The 23,216-nt window shown below is 42.4% G+C and overlaps 2 protein-coding genes and 1 long non-coding RNA gene across 7 annotated transcripts in view; 2 read left to right on the top strand and 1 right to left on the bottom strand.

The window, feature by feature from the left end:
- Window positions 1-3,332, top strand: part of FAM135A (family with sequence similarity 135 member A) — a 56,205-nt gene extending 52,873 nt beyond the window's left edge. For both annotated transcript variants that reach the window (XM_082218233.1, XM_082218234.1), the window contains one exon: window positions 1,103-3,332. In XM_082218233.1, coding sequence (XP_082074359.1) covers window positions 1,103-1,308 — 206 coding nt within the window. In that variant the 3' untranslated portion in view covers window positions 1,309-3,332. The remainder of the gene's footprint in view (window positions 1-1,102) is intronic.
- On the bottom strand, window positions 3,094-13,840 carry LOC309529955. 2 transcript variants are annotated; one of them, XR_014218550.1, is made up of 2 exons: window positions 13,494-13,840; window positions 3,094-6,167 (listed from the first exon to the last, which is right to left on the bottom strand). It is a non-coding gene; the product is annotated as an uncharacterized lncRNA (long non-coding RNA). The 2 variants fall into 2 exon arrangements; XR_014218551.1 differs by having other exon boundaries at window positions 3,094-6,126.
- Window positions 13,841-14,020: 180 nt separating this feature from the next.
- Window positions 14,021-23,216, top strand: part of SMAP1 (small ArfGAP 1) — a 66,437-nt gene continuing 57,241 nt past the window's right edge. Inside the window, exon 1 of one of the 3 annotated variants that reach the window (XM_082218333.1) lies at window positions 14,021-14,146. Coding sequence is in view for 2 of the 3 variants with exons in the window: in XM_082218331.1 (XP_082074457.1) it covers window positions 22,939-23,056 (118 nt within the window). In the remaining variant the exon portion in view is untranslated. Of the gene's footprint in view, window positions 14,147-22,730; window positions 23,057-23,216 lie in introns of those variants that run through there. The other 2 variants (XM_082218331.1, XM_082218332.1) reach the window with 2 other exon arrangements.

Here is a 23,216-nt window from a genome sequence, read left to right as displayed (position 1 = left end):
TTATTCCTTAGACAACATTGAAGAGAATATTCCTATTCCTACATGACTCAGTTTGTGTGGTTTGTTCAGATTAAAAGCCCTGCTGCTTGTCTTGTGGTACCTCAGGTTAAGAACTTAATTTTTTCTGGAGGTCTGTTCTTAACCTGAAACTGTTCTTAACCTGAAGCACCACTTTAGCTAATGGGGCCTCCTGCTGCTTCCGCGCCATTGCTGCATGATTTCTGTTCTCATCCTGAAGCAAAGTTCTTAGCCCGAGGTACTATTTCTGGGTTAGCGGAGTCTGTAACCTGAAGCGTCTGTAACCTGAGGTACCACTGTATAAGCCACTGTGGCATAATGGTTAGGGTGTTGGACTAGGACCTGGGAGAGCAGGGTTTGAACCCCCATTAAGCCATGAAATTCACTGGGTGACCTCGGGCCAGTCACCATCTCTAAGTCTACCCTGCTTCACAGGATTGTTGTGCAGATGAAACCGGGGGGGGGGGGAGAGAACCATGTATACCACCTTGAGATCTTTGGAAGATAAAAGTGGTGTAGAAATGTAATACTGAAGTATGTCAGGTGTAGGCACATGACTTTTTTTAACGGTGGCATCCTTTCCCAGCTGGTCCCCCAAATGTTTTGGACTGCAAGTCCCATCATCATCAGCCAGTTTGACCAGTGTCCAGGGATGATGGGAAGTCCAAAAACATCTGGAGGACACTGGATTCGAGTAAAGGCTGCTCTGTGGAATGCCCTCCCTAAAGGGCCAGTTGGCCCACCTGTTGCTCACAATTGTGTAAGATAGCCAAAACTTGGATTTTTAAGCAGGCCTTTGGGCTAAACTCACTGGATTTTTTTTGTTGTTGTTCATTTGTTGCATGCATATACTGGCTTTGACAAGGTGGTTTACAGTTTTGAAATACTAAAATAACACCTGTTGATTTGCTGGGAGGAGGGTTTGTTATGGGTGGCTGAGGTTTTGTGTTCATGGATTGTTTTACGCTGAAGTTTTTTTAATTATTGCTGTTAGACATTCTGAGGGTTGTTTGATAGGAAGCAGGAATATGAAGGTTTCAGCAGAATAAATCAATAATGCAACTTTTTATTTTTAAATATACAGGACCAATATATGCTGAAATGATCCAGAATCTGCTTCTGCCTGTTCTTCAAAACAAGGAATGCAATTTGGTTCGTTATAATGTGCATTGTGCATTGCCAAACACAGCCGATTCCCTCATTGGAAGAGCTGCACACATTGCTGTTCTGGACTCGGACATATTTTTAGAAAAGTTTTTTCTTGTTGCTGCCCTAAAATACTTCCAGTAGGAATAAAAACATTGTCACAGACTTGGCTATTACCTCATTAACAGATGAATCAAATAATGTGTGATATTAAACTGTAGCTGCTGCTGCATTTTAAGAGATATTTATACTTTTTTATATGGAAGGTAATTTATATCGTCCATGTGAGGAGCTTTTTTAACATCAACTTTACTTTCTAGGTAATGTGGCTGTGCAATATATTTTTTTTTAATGTTTATTTCTACTTTTTTCTATTTTTCTTATTTTGGGTACCTAATTATTTCAGAACCGAGATTTAAGCACAGTATGTAAAGTTGGTGGACTTACAGGTTCTTAGACTGCAAAAGGTCAATGTTTTTGTGAGTCTTTGGATGCCAAACCAAGTCCAAATTTTAACAGGTCTAAGAAGGTATTAAATTTGGTTGTCCTGTTTGGGATTGGAGAAAGCTGAACTGGAAAAAGCAACTGTTGGCTGCTAAAATAGCTACAATAACTGTAGGTCTGTTCAAGACCACTCTTGAGTCGCCTGTTTGTTATATCACTACATTCTAACTGTTTTCTACAGAATCATTACTGAACATGCTATGCCTGTAGAAACTACATTTTCTACTGATCTCAATAGCATGGTGGTTTACATTTTCACCTTTACTACTGGAACTTTAGTTTTCATAAGCAAGCAGCAATTAAGGATTTTTGAATGTTGAAATGTGAGCTGCCTTCAAATGGAGTTTTGCAGAGTTTAATAAAAATTGTTCTTCTGTCGGTTCCGTTCTTCAGTGAACCTTTTACACGGGACTTCCTTGTATGTACGTTTTTAAAAAGCAAAGGTTATAAATTTCTGCAATACTTTTATGAATATAGATTTTTAAATATTAAGTTTTATTGATAACAAACTGCTGTAAATAGAAATCAGTTGCATCTTGAAACAGAACAAAATGATAAACTTTAGTGATACTGATAAATGTTTTTAATATACAGGAATGTTAAAAGGTCTATTGAATTTTTATTGGTGCTGAACAGCATTGAGATCAATATTCTTCATTCTTTTTTACCTGTTTCACATGGTAATGCACTTAAAGGTGAAGAAAAGGGGTGAAATTCAGTAGTGCTGTGCTGCTCACATAGATCCAATGGAAGCCTCCACTGATGCAATAGGAGGAGGGATAATCCCCCTCCCTGTTGCAGCCCATCACCACCTCCCATGCTCTTCTGTACAGCGTCTCAACCCTCTGAAACATTTTTCTTGGGGGAGGGGGCATACAGGAGGGTGCAGCAGGAAAGGGAATCCCCGCCCCTTCTTACATCGGCAGATGCCTCCTGTGGATCAAAGGTGATTTCATGAGTAAAATGGCAGCACTGGATTTTACCCAAGGTCTCATGTATTCGCTAACTGTAAGGAACAGATTTTCTGAAATTATAAATTTGTTGTATATCTAGTGCATGTTTATTTTTTAGCATTGTGGTATTGCATCTGGTGTTAATAAATTGAGCAAACTTCTAATAGATGCAGAGAGAAAGCAATTTTTTGCTTTTTTCAAAGTGCTGAGGAATATATATAGTTTCTAGTAAGCAAGGTCACTGTTGCTTATACTTAACATTGCAAACACTCCACTCAGCTTTTATATACCTTCAGCTCTGTTGTTTTTGAATGGCTCTGTTGAAACTTTTGTTTTTCTGTGTCGTTCAAACATTTGCAAAATGTCCAGCAGTGAATTGTTCTATAGGTGGTATTTGTTTCTAATTTTGTGGACTAATCTACAGTTGTTAGCTGCACTTTTTATTTTATTTTTTTTATTTTTACAAGAGATGGTCTTTTTAATAGACATTGCTGCTTGTTCATTTTACCTGTTGCACTAATAACCCAATCTCATGCATATTTCCTCAGAAGTAAATCCCACTGAGTTCAGAAGGAGTTACTCTTGAATTAGTGTGCATAGGAATGCACCATTATCTATTACCAGTTGTGATGGCTATGCGTACTTATGCATATTGATTCACAAAAATATATGGCTCCTTGTATGTGCATTAAATGAATGGTTCTAAGAGTGCATTTTTTCCATTGTTGGCTCCTTGGGAAGTAATGCACCACAATTCTCATGCTAAGTATAGGCAACTTAGACTTAAGCCTAAGATGATACTTAAGGGTGGGGGGTGTCTGCTAGAAGCAGCAGGCTGTACATGAATGTGCTTGTGGATTCTCCATTCCCCCTCTCCCACTTTTAGGTTTAATTTCTGGGACTGAATTTTTTCATACTGCTGTGTTCTGCACACAAGAAATCACTTGAACCTCTGAAGTTGTGTTCAACTAAGACATAATCAGAAGTAGACCCAGTGAAATCATTGGACTCGGGTTAGTCACAGCTAACTATTAAGTTCATTGATTTCAGCGGGTCAGCTCTGAGTATGAGCTAGTTAGATACAACCTATTATCGGCTGATGCTCAACAACTTAGTACTGCACTGTGAACATTGTTTGTAGCAGCAGCTGCTGACAGTGAAGGACAATGACGTGTACCTAGCCTCCCAGCAGCAGCATTGTGGCTGTATGCCAGAGCAGGATGGTAGCAAGGGCAGTGCAGTGTAGGTGCACCTGTGGAAATGCCAGATTGGCTCTGCTGGTGAACCTCATCACTGTCCCAGTAAGTGGCAGAAATGCTGCTGCTGAGAGGCTGGGTCTGCATTGGTACTGCTCCTGGTATGTGATTGCAAATGGTACATTTACTAGTGCAGTGTGTACAGCTGTAGTGGAAGATAGGATTCATTGCATGTTTGATCTTTTCAGTCTCTTCGTGATCTCTGTGGTTCGGAGTATTAGCAGGCATACAGCCATAATTTAATGTACAGTGGTACCTCGGGTTACATACGCTTCAGTTTACATACGCTTCAGGTTACAGACTCCGCTAACCCAGAAATAGTGCTTCAGGTTAAGAACTTTGCTTCAGGATGAGAACAGAAATTGGGCTCCGGCAGCGCAGCGACAGCAGGAGGCCCCATTAGCTAAAGTGGTGCTTCAGGTTAAGAACGGACCTCCGGAACGAATTAAGTACTTAACCCGAGGTACCACTTTATTTGAAAGTAATATAGTGGTACTACTTCAAACGTTTGCATCCACATATACACACTTTTTACTTACCTTCACAACTCTGTAGTTCACTCTCATTCTCATTCTGTATATGGAGGACTAAGGCAGAGATTCAACAGCAGGCCTTGGGCTGTGGTAGAAGATACAAGCCCCGACATTTGTTCAGACTGGCCCTGATCAAACTCTAATTGTACATTGTTGTAAACAGGCACTTTAGTGGGGGCTTGATAACATTGTGATCCAAGTATACATTAGTCCTTTGCCTGGATATTTCCCACTGGCTTGAGGCAGCTGCTTTTATTACAGAAGACAGAGTAACATGATCCCATTTTAATACCTTTGCTGAGTTTTAACAATATTGCTTTCTAGGATGCTCAAGCTGAGATTTTCTCCTATAAGAAAACCATGCTTGTAAAATTTAGTCTTTTTTTCTTCCTAAAAGCAGTAAATAATGAATAAGCTATCTCCATCACCATTTTGCTACTGATAGCAAAGTTGTTTACTGATACAGGAATACTTGTTTACTGATACTGTTAAGTCTGCTTTAGGCTCCTGTTTCCTTTTTCAGTTCATTTAAGAGCACAAAAGATACTACTAATGCATCTGCAGAGAAGGGTAGATTTACTTGACTACAAGGATCCACATAGTTGGATTTTGAGTCTCCTGTGGTCACAATTAATTTCTGTACATGTTTAATTGTTGCATCTGTACCTCATCTAGCCCCAGTGTTATAGCTTGTTCTGCAATTCTTCCACCAGAGGTTTGCAGCCCAGCTATTGCTATTCCATGTAGTATTATGCAACTATGTATAGCTAGAACTGGACCAAGGCCAGCAGGAAATAATGAGTTCATTGATTAAGAGTTTTCTGGCTTCTCATTTCACTTAAAAGGCCTGTGTTTCATTCTTTTTTGGCCGTGGCCATTCAAATGATGTACTGGCACTGTAATAACTGCTACTTAGTCTACTTTCTCTTTGGTGCCATTCACTCAAGAGAGAGAGAGCCACTCCTTGCAGTTATTTTCCTAGGACGTTTTTATCTCATTGCCATCCCTTCCATCAATTCCATAATTAATTTCATTCTAATAGTAGGCAAAGTCCTAACTTCTGAGCACTGGTGTTGTTCCACGGTTCTAAGATCACAGTTTGTTGTTATAGTTATCCTTAAATGTGCAAGGGAAATGTTCACCATTTTTACCCTTCCTGAGGATGGTGGTGTGTCTTAAAAAGCAACTGCTTCATGTTGAAGTGGTTTTGAGTATTCCTCAATATTCACAGTATACAGATCCAAAATATTGATTGTAGAGACCAGTAAAAGCAAATCTGTGTCCAACGCCACCTTTATACATGTACTCAGACCTTACTATTGCAGGAACCTCCTCCTTTCAGCTGTGAGAATGATAGTATTCTTGCTAAATTATTGCCCCCACTATGTATAATTGTATCCCTCTGTTTTATTATGCTGTTTCTCTCCCTTGTATGCTCCCTAGTCTGAGGATGATCAGGAATCCCATCTATATTACTACCAAGATAAACAAGGAACATTACCATCTTAAAGTTGCCAACTGAACTGGGGCCAAAGAGAAAGGTCTCTGGCGCTAGGCATGCCTACCTGGGGGGAGCTTTCCACAACCAATAATCATGATTGAATGCTGAACTTGTAACTGCTCATCTCTTGGTCCCACTCTGTGGTTCACAGGTGTTCTAGAGGTGCCAAAAGTCACCACTTTTCTAGTGACCCTGAGGTTCTGCTCGTTCACAAGCTGTAGAGTGGGTGGAAATAAACCGGTAACTTGACTTCCTACTGCGATTGTGAAATGAAAACCTGCAATAGTTTTTAAGTTTCTGACACTTAGGATGTTAAAAAAGAGGTGAGATGTGGTGAGCTTAGTTCATAATGCTACAGAACAGCTGCCACTCTTAGCAGTGTGACTTCTCAGTTCTCTGTATCAGATTTGACTGGGTTGTGTTTTTTAATGTTGTAAAGTTTGGTTGTGCAAGTGTTTTCTCCCCAGTTAATATCTGTTGTATCATGTGATGTAGATAATCACATGTTGCCCATTCACTTGTACTTAAACCCAACTGTTCTTTGGGCTCATGGAGGAAGCAGAAAGCATTCAGTCAAGAGTCCCAGTCAAACAGGAAGTATAAAAGACCTTGGACAGCTCTAAAGGACCCTGCTAAGGCAGCTACCTGAGATGTTGTCTTTTCAGGGAGCTAGAGCCAACTGAAGCCTATGCAGTCTGATTTGACCTACTCTGTCTTAGCTCCTGAGTCCTAAGATCTTCTTGCATCAGAAGGAGAAGAAGCTACCTTGCAAGGTAAGAAGACCTTTAAATCCTTTTGTTTTTACTCCCCATTACAGCACTGAGGTCAGAGGAATGCCTTATTCCCCAGTACCACTGATGGGAACAGAAATGCTAGAAACAAGACACATACACACACAGCCGGTTTTGTCTGACTGCCTGAGTGTGATCTGCTGAGTGTATTTGTGTCTGTCTTTGTGTATCAGTGTGTGTGGTCTGTGTAGACATGATGTGCCAATATGCCTACTTTTGGCATGCAGCACTTGGAGGGGTGGCTGTCTGATAGGAGCGAGCCAGCAGTAAATCACACCCTGCACATTAGAGTTAACTCCTTATGAGCAAGAACAGAATCTGCACAGACCTAACAGAGTGTCAGACCTAATGAGCGCAGGTACCATAGCTGTCAACTTTCCCCTTTTCTTGCGAGGAATCCTATTCGGAATAAGGGAATTTCCCTTTAAAAAAGGAAAACGACAGCTATGACAGGTACTCATCCCCAATAGGTCTTCCCCAAGGATCAGTTGTCAAGACTAAAGGACCCTACCTCCCCACAGCCATCTTATGACTCCTCGCCAGAATTTTCCCCCAAGCAGTTGGAGACTGTCTGCATGCCTGTCTTCGCTCCTCCTGCTTCATGCCTCTTCTGGTTCTGGGAAACCAGTGGGGAGTGGAGCTTGTCACAGGAGGAGGGGGAGACACCATTGACTCTTCACCAGCCTGACTCATCTCTGCCTCTTGGCCTCCCTCCCATTCGCCTGCTTTAGCTTCTACCTCTGACTCAGGACCTCTCTCTGCCACAGACACTCCCACCACACTAAGCCCTGTTATACTGTGCCTTCAGCTTCCAACACCTCTTCCCAGTCTTCTCCTTGTTGACCACTCATTGTTGTCCCACCACCACTCCCCAGGCTCTGAGCCTTCTTCCCTTGCTCGATTCCCAGCTGGTTCCTCCCACCATTCCTCTGTGTCCAACCAGTCCATGACACTCCTTTATTGTGGCCTTTGGGCTGACAAAAAGCCATTCCAGTACTGCCCCTTCAAATCATTCAATGGACATTTTTCTGATTAATTAAGCTACTATATATTTTGGAAAGTGACGTCCATCTCTATCTGTTCTGCGTAAGTTTGGATGCCTCTCAGGATAACCATTGCCAAACTTGGCACAAAGGTGGCCAACGTTTTCAGTCAAGATGGTATACTTTGGTATGACTGTGCCCTAACTTGGGCATGACTGATCCAAACTACTCCAATTTGGATGCCACTGAAGATACTGTCTCTCTGTTTGGCAGGGCATTGCCAGATTTAACATGATGGGCCCAATCTGTTTTAGATTTCCCCTATGATTTCCTGTTGTGCCAAGTTTCATTTTTATAGTTTATGAAAAAATTGGGCACATAACTGCAAATAGACATTAATCTGAACCAAGTAGCTATTGATTTGATGTAATATATTTTTTCATTTGAAAAATTTTATGTATTTTTCACAGACTAATAAACTGAAACAAACTAATGGCCCCCTACTCTCTTCTCTGTCTGGAAAATACTCATTAGGTAAAAAGATGGAGAAGTGGGTTCTTGTCTATGCAATGGTGATGAAGAGCAGAGTGCAATAACACTAGGGAAGCCATTTTGTACTTCAGTAACCTTAATTTCTGCAGCTGTTACAAACATTTAAGTATATATGCCATTGAACAAGGAATGAATTTTTGGCCATTAAGTGCTGTCTTTTGCAGATCATATTACTTAACAATGCCAGTGGGATTCCTTTCTATCCTGAACAGCAAACCCCAGTAAATAATGCTTATGACTCAACATATTATATATAGCATCACAGATTGTTCTAGTCTGCCTTTGCTATGGCAATACATTTTATGGCATTAAAAAGCTCCAACGCTTAAGTTTAAGTTAATGAAGCTCATCTGTGTTAAAACTCTATATTCACACTTAACTTGGTGCCAACTGGAGCTTAGGTTGAAAAATCTGAAATTTATTGTTTTAGCTAGTAATAAAAGTTGCTCATTTATGTGCTGCCATTCTAACAAACCAAAGAACTAAAAGTTTCTTCAGAAGTGGAATATTTCAGAAATACGGTATATTTGAAATTAGCAGGAGGCCTTGAGCTAGTTTCTAATAGTATATGGCTAGCTCACTCAACTAAAACTGCCTTATTTATTGGCAGTACAAGATTTAATTGCTTACAGAAACAACGAAGGTCAAAGACGAGTTATTTTGAAGTCAAACATGATATAAGGCTCCCTTCTATTTTGAAGAACTAGGAAGGCGAGGTTGTGTCTCTTCAGCTCTCTTATTTGTGGATGAAAGTTTCTATTATTTTAATGTAACTATGGAAATGAGTGTATAATAAAAGCACAAATGAAAATCCATTTGGATCTCTGATTTGTAACTGACAACCTGCTCCGCAGGAAGATAACACCTTAGCTGTTTAAACGGGGTAATATGTTTGACACGTCTGCAAAAATCAGAGTGTTTGGATTTAAGGTTCAGTGGAGTTAGAGAATGCGCAGTATAAATAAGGGGACAAGTGATGGCAACCAGCCAGTAGTCTCCAGGCAACCAAGAGAAATGACTGGTGAAAAGTTGAGGGGAAGGCAGTGTTTTGGTGTGACTGAGGTAATAAGACTGATGAGGAGAGAGGAGGGGCCCTGTGTAAAAGAATGAGGCAAAAGAGAAATGTGTCTGTGTGGGCGGCTGCCAAGAAGGTCCAGGTTTCAAAGAAACAAGCTTTCTTGATATATATTTTTAATATGGATTATTGCCTTTAATTGCTAGTTGCTCTTGCGAGTTCTTTGAGAATGAGGAGGGGAGTATAAATATTTCACTATTTATTTATTTATTTAACACAAGTTAAACATAAGCATCTTGATAAATTCTGAGGAATCCTTGAGTGCTCTGAGAAAAGAAAATCCCTCCAGGGGTCAGGACTGATGGAAGAAGGATACTGGTTGACCCAGAATAACCCCTCTTGTGGAGGAGCTCTAGAGTGTGTTTGTATAGAGAGAATGTGTCTGTGTTAGTGAGCTGTATGAGACTGCAGCCGAGTGGTTTTAAGATTTTAATTTGTAAATTATGATGTTATTGAGGGGGATTGGTTTAAACCTTGCTAAGTGTGGGGTTGTTGCTCTTTCCACTCTCCCCCCTGCTGTTCTCTGTGTATTTTTAGTATACTCCAGTTTTTAATTTTATCTGTATACATCAAGGTTATAGTGAGATTAATATAAGCTCAGAACTACCACAGAATCATGTTATTCTTGCCAGAATGGGCTGGTTGCGTGGGATAAAGAAGCACTATAAAAACTGAACTGTTTCTCAGTTTCTTTCACCAAGTGCTAATTAGTCACACTTCAGATGTGTAGGGAAGCTCAACATTTTAGGTTGTGCATTGTGTGACCTTTGCAATTCCAAACTGGTGAAAAGGAGAGGGAGAAAGCTAAAAGTAGAACACCACTGAAAGGAAAATATATCAGTATTGTATATTTTTAAAATGTAATTTGAAGATTACAAATCCTTTTTTTGCAATTTAGTTGCAAAAGGGAGTTAAAATTAGATGAACTATTAGATTAAGATATGTAAATCACTGGAAATTATGAACAAAGTACAACATTTTAGTTCAAAACTACAGTCCTCTTTTGGGGGGCTGTATGTTTCCCTCTCCTCCCCCATAAAATACACATTGATGCTTGTTTTGCAGAAGTCAGAATCTTTCCTCAGTGTAGTACGTCCATTGTTGGACACTCCATCGTTCAACTATATCCCAAAGTGCAATATCAAAATACTAACTTAAGGAAGTTCACAGAAAGCTTTCTGTCTCTCCCACCGCAATCACCTGTGCCTCTACAAAGGGTCAGGCGACCCCCTGAACAGTGTGAGACAAGATACAAAAGACTACTGGAAGAAGAGTTGCTCCAAATCGGGTGGAATTCCACCCTATTTGGGGCAACTCATCCCTCCATCAACAGTGCCCCATTAAAATACTAAATCAGATCATTTGTAAGCAGGCTTTTTAGTGGGTAGGTGCATGTGGTTGCAGAAGGAAAGCATACAGGAAATGTTTATTTCATTCAAGTTTCTCTGGAAACCAAATCACTGCTTACAGTGCTTTAAAAACCTCTGGAATGCAGTTGTGCTATTGGCTCTTCTATCTTATGGGGATGATCAGTGACATTGGGGAAATTTGCTACCATGGCTAAGCATCTTTTTTTTTAATGGCACACCCTGGCCCACAATTCAATACATGTGTCTTATTGGTTGCTGTTCCTACTCTTAATTGGAACAACAGCTAATGGTGTGGACATTACAATATGGAAGCACACAACCATTGCTTCTATTAACACCGTGTGTTGTGTGGAAGGAGATTAGAGAAAATTGCAGGAGATACACCTAAACACTAAAGTCAAACATGAGTTGACAAAGGAGACAGCCATGGCCACAACTACAATCAAGTGCCATTCCAAAGTCCATGCAGTGAGATTATTAAATATAAAAGACTCAGGTGTGTCCTCTAGCAGAAACCACTTGTTTTAATAAGTAGGCAGTAAGCAGATCACTGAGCTGCTTTCTGTTTTGTGTGTTGTGCTTTTGCATATGATTGAACCAACATTTGTGCAAGATTTGGTGTAAAGGAAATCAGAAGGAATTCTCTTTGTATATCCTCCCTGTTAAAATCAGAATGAAGGCTCAGTTAAAGACCCAGCATAATCTAAGATCTGCAGAAACTTTGTGCAAGCAAATTAGGGTGAATGCTCAAGGAGAAGGTTAGTGAAATCCTAGGACTGCAAAACAAGGAATGTGTCAGACCATAATACATGGCTGATAAACTGCATTTGATCATTTTCTGCAGGTTGTGTTGAATACTGCATACGATCAAACATCTGTAATTCATTTGGGAAATGTACACCAATCTGGTGAAAGGATTATAGATACATACTGTATGTAGTCTAAGAGTTAAAGTTAGAGAAAGAGGGGGGAAATGTTTGTCTGCATTCTGACTTCTAAGATACTTAGCAGGCATTAGAGCTTTGTTGGTAAAATACATCTCTGATGGCAGCTCAAGAGTAAATGAGAGAGAAATTGCTGAGTTTTAGTTATGCCATTTAGATTAATGGTTTTGCAACTCTTGTTGTGACATGACCTGCTAAGTTTATAGCATTTTGTTGCAGTTACTCATTTTAGCAAGCAAATAACAATGCCCTGGTTAATACTGGGCTATTATTAGGAGTGCTACATTAACAATAAAATGAAAACAGGGCTTCTAATCTAAATGATAGTGACATTTAAAGCATTTTTGTGTCAGCCCGGGAGAGAAAATGCCTTGACAAAAACGTTTGTTTCAACACTTTCTGCTTCGGTAGTGTTTTATCTCCGTAAAATATAATCCTGCCATACTGCCTGTCAATTATACTCTTACCACAAAAAGCTTAGTAAATATATAATGCACACAGAATAGCTATAGGCAACTGTATCAGGCAGTAACTTACAGGGGCAAACAAGACAACCCTGTACAGAGTAATCCTATACACGAGAAGCTGGTGTAAAGCAAACTGGTGTAAAGTTACACCACATCCATCTTCTAAGTGTGGAAGAGGGAAAAACGAGCCTTTAAAATAGTGTTTTGAGTTACACCGCCTTTTTTGTGACTTAATTTACAGTGAGTTGCCACGTCACATGACGGAGCTGAATAGGCTTCAGATAGGGTCTACACTAGCTAAAGATCCACCAGGGTCAGATTAGCCAGCTGGGTCATGTCTGATCTGGGATGGGGAGATATGCCAGCATATCTCTGGCTAAGCAGAGGATGAAGGAGTTACTGTATTTTTCCATGTATAAGACAATATTTCCTCCCAAATTTTTAAAGTCTAAAATTGGGGGTCGTCTGATACGCAGAATGTTGCAATTAAATATATAAATAAATACATGCCGCCATCCATATTCTCTCCCCCCAGCCTCCCCTCACTACATGTCAAACCCTGGTCTGGTACTCCTCCCTCCCAGCAGCCCCCACTCTGGACATTGTCCCTTCCACCTGATTCCCACAGCCGCCCCCTGGCTACTCAAGACCCCCCATCCCCCCAGCACACTCACTCAGGAAGCTCTGGCAGTCGCAGCTCCTTGATCAGCGTCCGCATCTGCCGGCGCTCATGGAGTAAATACGGTACATACCGTAAATACTGAGACGAAAGTGCACCACACAGGCGGGAGAGCTGGAGCTGCAGCTACAGTGAAGTTACACTGAGCTGACAGGAGCAGCTGCCATTACACAGCTTGCCTCACTGTTTGATGTTTAAATATACGGTACTAAATATACCAGTGTTTTGAATATTTAATAAAATATCAAAGTTGTTTTGCTTGGTGTTTAAAATGTTTATTTCTTAATTTTGGGCTCAAAAAATAGCGGGCGTCTTATATGTGGGGGTGTCTTATACATGGAAAAATACAGTGAACAGGTATTGGCCAGCTCAGCTAGGAACCTCCTGACTCAGCTGGAAATCTGCTGAATCCTAACCTGTTCATCCTGGTGGAGTTTGCTACAGGATTGATCCCAAAGTGAACGGACTTGTTTAATCATGCCTGAACCCTTCTCATCTCAATGAAAACGTTCCCTGGATACCAGGGAAGCGAAGGCACAGTAAAAGTCTCACCATGGAGGTGGATGCAACAGATGACCAGCTCCCCATGTAATCGTACATTCAACAAGTTACAAACTTGATAAATTATTCTGTATACACCCATACTATATGTATATACTATATTATATGTAGCAGGTTATAAAAACTGCTGCAAACTAGCATAGCACACCTAAATAGTTACCTCTGTCATTTTCCACTAGAACTTCTCAATCTGGGGGCCTCTGTTATGCCATCTATGCATTTAAGCAGGATTGGAATTTAAAGGAAAGAGGCATTCTTGGTGACTGCCAGCATTGTAACTTTGGAACCAAATACCTTCACCAAAGCCTGTGCATTTTCTGAAAATAGTGTAAGACCATTCAGATTGCTTTATGGTGGCCAGACATACGAATAAAGATGGTTAGGGCTAAATAATTAGCACATTGCTACTCATCCTGAGCCACTGATATGGATAAATGTATAATTTAATTTTGATTGTGACCCATCCCAGCTTTGCACAGTGCATTTGCTGCTACATATGTCTGATTACTATAATGGTGACCTCTACTTCTTTGCCACTATGATGTCATCTGCTTGGTCATAATGATTGTACATCATAAGTTAGATTCATTACACTGCCCTTGTTCAAGTAAATATGTAATTTCTTGATATGCTTTGCCAGCACAGCAGTTTGTAGGATCTGATTGTAGGACAAACATATTTTGTTACCAGAAGTACACATAACTTTACACACTTATTATCTAGCGAGCAAGCAGGCAGAATGCTGGTGTTGGTTATCTAATGCAGGTTGATAACAGACTGAAGTTCCTGTTAGCTCCCAGGGAAGAAGTACAGGTAAGCAGATAAGTGGTACACAGAATTTTATTCATTTTTAAGTTTATATTGATACCTTGTCTAGCAGAAAGGAGAAAAGGGAAAAAATAAGTACAAAAGGTTGTGTCGGAGCAGTACAGTACATAATTTTTAAACTGAGTGGTATCTAGAAGCAACATACTGCAATCTGGAACCCCTAATTTCAACTATGTGTACCTATGTGTTACCTAATTGTGAGTCAAAGGACACTTTTATTTATACATCTTTCAGAGATGTAGACTGATACTGAAAAGATTCCAGGTTGGAGCCTCGATAACCTTGGCTCGGGGTAATATCATGAATATGCATATTTTGCATAGAATAGAGACTCAGATTGCTAAAATGGATCATCTGCTGACACTAATAGCACTGTCCATTATTGTGCAACCTAGCTCAAAAGAAACAAATCCAATAAATCATGGAAATCGTTAAAATATGGTAAAGATTGTGAGAACCAGGGAATTTTCAGTGCTTAGCTATCAGGGTTGTTATACATGAGAGAAAACATAGGTTTTTACAGCATAGATTTAGCAAAATACCACAGGCAGACTGTTGATGGGAACAGACTGCTGCCGACACATATTTCCAGTGCTTAAAAGTTTGCACAGGCTGCCCATACGCTACTGGACCAGATTCATGTTTTTTGTATTTACAAGGCCATTAGCAGTTTGGGTCTAGGATAATTTAAAGGATGCCTAATCTCTTATATAAGGGACGCGGGTGGCGCTGTGGGTAAAAGCCTCAGCGCCTAGGGCTTGCCGATCGAAAGGTCGGCGGTTCGAATCCCCGCGGCGGGGTGCGCTCCCGCTGCTCGGTCCCAGCGCCTGCCAACCTAGCAGTTCGAAAGCACCCCCGGGTGCAAGTAGATAAATAGGTACCGCTTACCAGCGGGAAGGTAAACGGCGTTCCGTGTGCTGCGCTGGCTCGCCAGATGCAGCTTTGTCACGCTGGCCACGTGACCCGGAAGTGTCTCCGGACAGCGCTGGCCCCCGGCCTATAGATGTGAGATGGGCGCACAAACCCCAGAGTCTGTCAAGACTGGCCCGCTCGGGCAGGGGTACCTTTACCTTTACCTTTAATCTCTTATATTGCAGCCTAATCACTCAAGTCTTTGGGGAAGTTAGTGGTTCCCCCGTGGCTTTGGTGCACAGCTCATATCCACCGGGAGCCATGAGTTTAGCATTTTAATTCAAGTTTGATTTCATAGTTTTAACTGTCTTCTACTATTTTTGTATTGTGCTCTTGTGAACTGCTTAGAGAAGACCGTGGTTAAGTGGTATACAATTTTTGAAATAATAACTAGCTAAACAAACAAACAAACAAACAAATAATAACAGTTGCTAGCACTTCCTGTTGTGTGAACTGACAAATATTTATTTTAGCTCCAACATGCAAGGATAACTAATGGTATATTTGGTCAATAGCCTTGTTCTGGTTCCCTAAAAACATTCCCACAAGGAAGAATATAGCTCCTGGAAGCAGCTAGATATAACAACCAGCACTTAGACCCCTCCCTACACAAAAAAGACAGACAGACATATAGATATACATATATTCAGAGTCCCGTGTTCTATATTTGTTTTTCCAGCAAATTTAATTGGCCATTGGGGTTGTACATGCAACTTTGTGTAAGATATTATGAATCTGGACATTTTAGGACTTGGAGGCAAATCTCCTGAGGTTCTGAAGGGGTTTTGAATGGATTGCCACTGACCTGGCATACTGCAGTGCAATTCCTGTGCCTCCTTCCTTTCAATATCACCTGCCCTGCCAGGTGCTATTGGGGATGTACTTCATCTGGGATTAAATTTGCCGGTCTTATTTCTACCACAAAATAACAAAGGGGGGGCACTGAATTTAATGGAACACTGGTTCTGGGAGAGAGGGCTTTAACTCTCCCTTGGCAGAGTTGCAGTTTGCCCCCCTGGAGAAGAAACGCAGGCACCTGTGTTTCCCACCATAGAACTAACAGCAGATGCAGGAGGTAATTTAGATCACGAGCTTTGAGACCAGAAACAGAACACTCCCTCTCTGGCCTCACTTGCTCAACTAGAATTCCCTGTAGCTGTTTTAAAGTAAATCAGAGCTACCATATAACTTGCAGTTCGGCTCTCTGTGCTCACCTCTACCACCATAATTTCTGTTTGCCGAAATCATGCCTGTGTCATCTTTAAGGACTTGTGAATTGCAAGTAAAAGTTTCCATGGTGGTGGCTATGGTAACACTGACAATTATGACAACAGTGTTAAGAAAGCAATGACCACCCATACAATGGGAGCAAGGACAACAGATAGGTACAGTGGTGCCTCGCAAGACGAAAAGAATTCATTCCGCGAGTCTTTTCGTCTTGCGATGTTTTTCGTCTTGCGAAGCACGGTCCGTCGCAACTGCGCCTCTTCAAGCGGCTTTAAAAAAAAGTGCAAGACATTTTCGTCTTGCGAAGCAAGCCCATAGGGAAATTCGTCTAGCGAAGCAACGCAAAAACGGAAAACCCTTTCGTCTAGCGAGTTTTTCGTCTTGCAAGGCATTCGTCTTGCGGGGCACCACTGTAGTATATTTTGCGAGCGGGAGAAGAAAAAGATGAGTGAGTTGCTAACACAGAATCCATTGCTTCCCTGAGAAATTCTAGGTGCTCATTGTTTTGAAAGATAAAGCTGAGTATAAAATGTCAAAATCAAGACTTTGAAATATCTACACACCTCTCCATCCATCTGCTCATACTATAGATATCTTGGGGATAACAGCAGAAAATAGGTGCTCAGTCAAGATTTATTTCTAGGCTGCAGTGTTCTCGACAGAATTCAATTGCACTGTTCAATCATTATTGGGCTAAGTTCTAGGAACATTTGAAGCTGCAGGGGCTCTTCTGGTCAGCCAGTCCCAGATGTGGCCCCAAGACATGTGGAGGGGAAAATAATATTGTGGAAAATCATTGCATATCAGCAGAAGAGACAGGCAGGCAGAGTGCAGAGGGGGAGAAGCTGAGTCATTGAGGCAGGGGAGAATAGCAAGAAAGACCAATGGGGGATAGAAGCTGTGAAACTAAGATGATGTATAGACTATACTTTTAAAGGACATTCAAAACACACACTTCCCCATAAAGAATTCTGGACACTGTAGTTTACTCCTCACAGAGTATAACAATTACCAGCAACCCTTAATAAACCACAGTGCACAAAATTATTTGAGGGAAAGAATATGCTTTGAATGTACAATGTGTACACAGCCTTAGGCAAGAGTTACAAATTGGAAATAGTAAGAATGGAGAATAGAAGCAGAAAAGAAACTTAGAAGGAAGAAGACATGGTCATGTGTCTTAGAGGGCAGTAGCAGAAGGGGTAAAGAAATTCAGAACCAATGGGTTATTATAAATTTTGTGGCTAAAGTAAGAGCTGTTCGACAGTGGAATTTGCTGCCAAGGAGTGTGGTGGAGTCTCCTTCTTTGGAGGTCTTTAAGCAGAGGCTTGACAACCATATGTCAGGAGTGCTCTGATGGTGTTTCCTGCTTGGCAGGGGGTTGGACTCGATGGCCCTTGTGGTCTATTCCGATTCTATGATTCTAAAGGCAAAATACTGTCTTCTTAGGAAAGCAAATATTATCTAGAGAAATGTCAGGTCTAAATAAAGAAAAAAACTCACTTTTGGAGTCTGAAAATACTGAGGGGCTGATGAGATTTGCCAGAGCATTGAATATAAGATGGATTGTGCCCATTTTGACAGTGGATAATTAAATCTCGGGGGGGGGGGCACACTTGTCTCCAAACAGCTTATTTTCACAGAGAGCAGAATGATAGGGTTACAATGGAGAAATGGGTGCAAAATTCTTGTTCTGGTGCTCATTTGCTGGCATACAGGAAGTTTTGTTTTTGCACTCCCAGTTCCCAACTTCTAGGAGCAGTTAATAAACCAGGAATAGATGCAAAGACATTTCATTGAGCTTCAAAGGCTGAGTGTGCTAACAGCCTAAATAAAGAAGGGCTGAAGAGATGCAGAAACCTATTGCCACCGACTCCTTTGCCTTGTGAGCAAGTTCAAAAGCACAAGGACAGATGAAGAGAGCAGGAAATCCATGAGAGTTTGGAGCACTGAGCTTCTGTTTTCTTGCTGATTCACCATGCCATATGAATGGTAGGAGGCTTCAAGAAATCCAGCTTTGGGAAAGCAACTTACACTACCCCCATGCACTGCTGAATAACTTAACAGTGCCTTCCTGGATATCTGCTTACAAATGTAATTGCTAGCTATTCTTTTTCATTTACCTGAAGGGATTGGTTATTATTAATGCCTTGCTGTGGATTTGGTTTCTTCTTTGTGCATATGCAATAGAACTAGGTAGTACCGAGCAACCTGATTGTTTCACACAGCGGCATGGTGAAGTAGTCAGTACTTCCTGTATTCCATACAAGCAGACATGAGAAACCTCAGGTCTAGGGCCTCTCTGGGAATCTTCCCAGGCCACACACACACCCTCACCGGCTCTGCTGCATGCCCCCCTCAAGTTTGTTTGGCTGGAATGTGCAAAGCAGGATCACATACTTTGCTCCACCCTGCCCATTTTTGCCTCTGGTCTGAAAAAGGCTGCCCACAAGGGAATGCAGTTTTCAGGCAGATAAAGGGTCCCTACCCATAATATAGGGATGCAGGTGGTGCTGTGGGTTAAACCACAGAGCCTAGGACTTGCCGATCAGAAGGTTGGCGGTTCGAATCCCTGCGACGGGGTGAGCTCCCGTTACTCAGTCCCTGCTCCTGCCAACCTAGCAGTTCAAAAGCACATCAAAGTGCAAGTAGATAAATAGGTACCGCTCCGGCGAGAAGGTAAACGGCGTTTACCTGCGCTGCTCTGGTTTGCCAGAAGCAGCTTAGTCATGCTGGCCACATGACCCAGAAGCTGTACACCAGCTCCCTCGGCCAATAAAGCGAGATGAGCGCCGCAACCCCAGAGTCGGTCACGACTGGACCTAATGGTCAGGGGTCCCTTTACCTTTACCTTACCCATAATATGAGCTGGGTAGGCAATGATTATGTCATCATTTATTGAAGATGGGTTTCTTCATCAAGTGCGAGAGCTTGTAAGATCTAAACTGCAGTCATTAGTGCCCCAAAGATCTTGGCCATTGTTGGAGGCAGTATGTCTCTGAAAGCCAGTTGTTGGGAATCACAAGTGGGGAGAGTGATGTTAGGTCCTGCTTTCAGGCCTCCCATAGGTATCTGGTTATCTACTGTGAGAACAGGGTGCTGAACTAGATGGCCCATTGGGCTGACCCAGCAGACCCCTTCTCAGTGATACATTTTTGCCTTCTTTGAATCTAAGCCAACTTAAACGGTAGCTGAATCAAAGCATCCTAAGGCACATTAAATGGTAATCGATTTATTACACATTTTGGGGACTGAAAGCTGACTTTGCCAACTGCATGAAATGAACTTGCATCTGTCAAGTATATATACCAACAAGAGTGTAAAGGAGAACAATGTAAGGTGGAAGCTGAATGGCAATGAGATGCAAAAAAAAGTGTAGAATAAGCACAGTAATCCTTAATGCAATACATTGTTAGTAATTTACTTAGCATTGCTAAGAAGAAAGTGGGAAAGGCGTTAACGCGACCGTCTTAGCAATGCCGAGATGATTCATCTCCCACTTTACGTGTTTCTCTTCTACACCCTTGTGTGCGTGCATAGCATATACACTGACTGCAATTTCACTTTAGGCAACTGATGACGTGAGCTTTAATCCACAGAAACACGCGCCATAATGAATTTCTTAGCTTTTAAAGTGCTACATGTCTCTGATTTTGTCTATTCGTGGAAAAATAATTTTTTTTTTTACCAATAGGTGTTTTCTATGAGAAAGGTGAGGAGTGTTTTCACAAGCTGTGACTTTTGAGATTGTGTTCTAACTTTAAAAAAAAATGTTTTCAGAATGATTTATTAATTTCTGTCCTATTTTTTTGTAGAAAAGCCTGAAGAAGACCTGTTTGGGCTGAAACATGTTGGGCGTTAACAAAAGTGCATACTCTTCAGCATATATGGGTTGTATCCAGTGAAGTCATCTGGTTTGTGCATGGACTTCTGCTTACACAATGGAATTTCCTCTCCCTTTCCTCCCCCTGCCCCACATCTATTATGCCCCCCCCAACCCTCTGGAGCAGATTTTGGGAAGGGGACAGGAGAGGAAGGGGAAGTTCCATTGTACAAGCAAATGTCCTTGTGCAAGCAGGATGTCTTTGTTGGATGCAACCCTGTAAGCTTAACTAGTTTAGATAATTTATGATTTAATATTGTTCTTTATGTTAGTCTTCAACCTACATGCTTGACAATCTTAGGGTCCTTTTCATATGTTTTATATGAAATCTAGTAATACCATTGTCATTTTTTCTAAATTTACACTATAAATGAAGTTTTTTACTCTACTGGCGGGGGAACTTGTGTATTAAAGCTTACAGGTTTTTAGCAACTTTTTAATACTAAATACAAGTAAAATAAAACATGCAAAATTCAACTACTCTATGGGATATCAAAACATGAAAACTGAAAACTTTCCAATGCCCCATTATCTCACCCAATATGACCCTAGCTTGTGTTAAGATTTCCCCCGTGTCATAATTGTCCAGAAAGCTCTATCACTGCTCCCCTCATAGAAAAGAACAGGAAGCTGGAGCGCACACAAAGTTTGGATTATTTCTATTGTGTATTTTCAAATTGTTATTTTCATTTTCAGTACTGTGGATCTATTATGACCTTGTAATCAGTGGGACTGAGATCTTGGCAAGCAGATACTTTACTTCCCCTACAAAGCTTGGGCTAGACCTCAATGGAGGGGAATTTCTCAGGTTGGGGTACAGAAATCTCTCATCTCCTAACTGAACTATAGATACCGATAAGCTAGCAGTGAGAGAGGGGGGCACCGTTATTGTTGAACACCACCACATTCTCAGAGTGGTGTGAGATTTCAGGGTTTCCAGAATTCACTTTCCTCGGAATAAGGGGCAGTGGATAAACACTTGTCTCTTTAGGATATATGGCTTATTTACACATATATGCAACCTGATCTTATGGTGGAGGGGCTCACAGCATTAACACCCAATGTGGTCTTGCTTTTCCCATAGCCACAGCCTTGGATCCCAGTACATCAGGCATGGCTATATATCTCAGCTGCCCAGCCTACTTCTAGCTTAAAGCTCTCTCTCACACAACTCTAGCTTTTGCCTTTCTAACTAAGAGATAGTTGAAATAAAGGGGCCCACCCATTTGTTCTCTGGCACAGAGCCACTTCCTTTGTTCCCTCAACTACCCATACTTTGGGGGGCCATTATGACCCTTGCATGGCTAATTCAGCAATTGGATCCCTGTTGAATTTGGGGAATTATAAGGAACTCGGGCATACAGCCTACTCGCTCCCCCACAAAAAGAAAAAAACCCACACCTTTATCCTTCAGCCTCTAAATGTGGATAAGAGGAACACTTCCCTCAGGTTATACAGAACAACATAGAGAAAGGCTGACAAAGGGTGGGGATTCTAGTTAAGGAAGGAAAACACACAATCACTCCTCCAGCCCGCTGGCCCTTTGAAATAGGAAAATCAAATATAGACATTACACTATGGCTCCACTACTAGTTACTTCTAGAAACCGATAGTCCTGTAAGCACCCGCAAGTGTCCCAGAAGCAGTTCTGAGAGGTACTGTAATCCTGGAATGTAATCTAGGATGTTATCTTGACATGTGGTAGGTAAGGTCCCCAAACCACAGACTTAATTTACGAGTGGACACGCACAGGATTGCGCGCCAAGCAAATAAAACCCCAGAGCGCGTGCTCGCTTTTGCAGCTCCCCAAGCAGTTCTCTTTCGGACTTCTTTCCTTTCCAGCCAACACGCAACCTTCCCTTCCTTATCCCAAGTGCGGGATATCAGTGGCGCGCAAAACCAGAGGAAAGTCCCCGTACAGAAACTTCCCTGGAAAAGGGAAAACAAAAAGCATCCACTGCTGTGTTTGCCTTACTGGCACAGCTGCACAGCGTGGGCGGCTCTGCCTAGGACACGGGGCAGAAGCAATTAAGGATAGGCAGGGCAAAGGCTGCTCCTGACCGCGCCTCTCCCTTCCCGCTCCCCTTTGCAAGGCGGAGGGATTTTTATTTTATTTTCTGAAAGAATTTACCCGTGGAATGTGACGAGTCACCACTCACGTCAAGCCACGCCGCGGGGGAGGACTATTTTTACCGCTTAGAACGGGCTGCCAGAAGCAAAGCCCCGCCCCTTGCTCCAAAGTTGAGCCAGGGGGGCTCCCTTTCTAATAGGGAGAAGTGGGGGGAACCCCACCTATTGCCTATCTATAACCCTATCCGTTCTCCCCGCTGCCGCGCCCCCTAACGTGGTACATCCTAGGAACTACTTTGTTCTGAGGAGGTAGAAAGAAAAAAAGGCGAAATAGGAGGGAAGTCGACGACGCGTCACGCGCTTGGAGGGAGGCGGCGCAAGCGTACGAGGGCCGTTTGTAGTTCCGGTTGAGGAAGCCGCCGCCGCCGCTCGTGCGCCTCCGGAGGCTGCTGATTGGCTGAGCCGGCGCTCGTCCCTCTTCGCTGTCGGCGTGACGGCAGGCGGAGGAGGAGGAGGAATAGGAAGCTCCGCCGCCGCCGCCGCTGTTGGTTTGCCGGCTTCGGCTGGAGAGTCCTCCTTTCTTTGGTTCCTGAGGCGGTGCGCCCTCCCGCCTCTCTTTTCGCTCCCCTCACGCTCTCCTCGGCCTCCGCCTCCCCTTCCTTCCTTCCTCCTCCTTGCCTTCGCCATGGCCACCCGCTCGTGCCGGGAGAAGGCGCAGAAGCAGAACGAGCAGCACCAGGCCATCCTGGCCAAGCTCCTGAGGGAGGAGGACAACAAGTACTGCGCCGACTGCGAGGCCAAGGGTACGTCGGCGGGGGGAGGGGAGAAGGACCGGACGTTGGGGTGGGTCGGCGGGGGTCTGAGGCGGCGGCGGCCTTCGCGGTGAGAGGGACAGGTGAACAGCCAGGGGTGGGAATGGTCCTTTGTGCCTCTGTGGGACACCCCTCCCCCCTTTTTTAACCT

This window comes from Podarcis vaucheri (assembly GCF_965113315.1).
Source record: "Podarcis vaucheri genome assembly, chromosome: 3".
NCBI lineage: Eukaryota > Metazoa > Chordata > Lepidosauria > Squamata > Lacertidae > Podarcis > Podarcis vaucheri.
The sequence above is the reverse complement of the archived record's forward strand: the minus strand, read 5'-3'. Positions and strand labels throughout refer to the sequence as shown.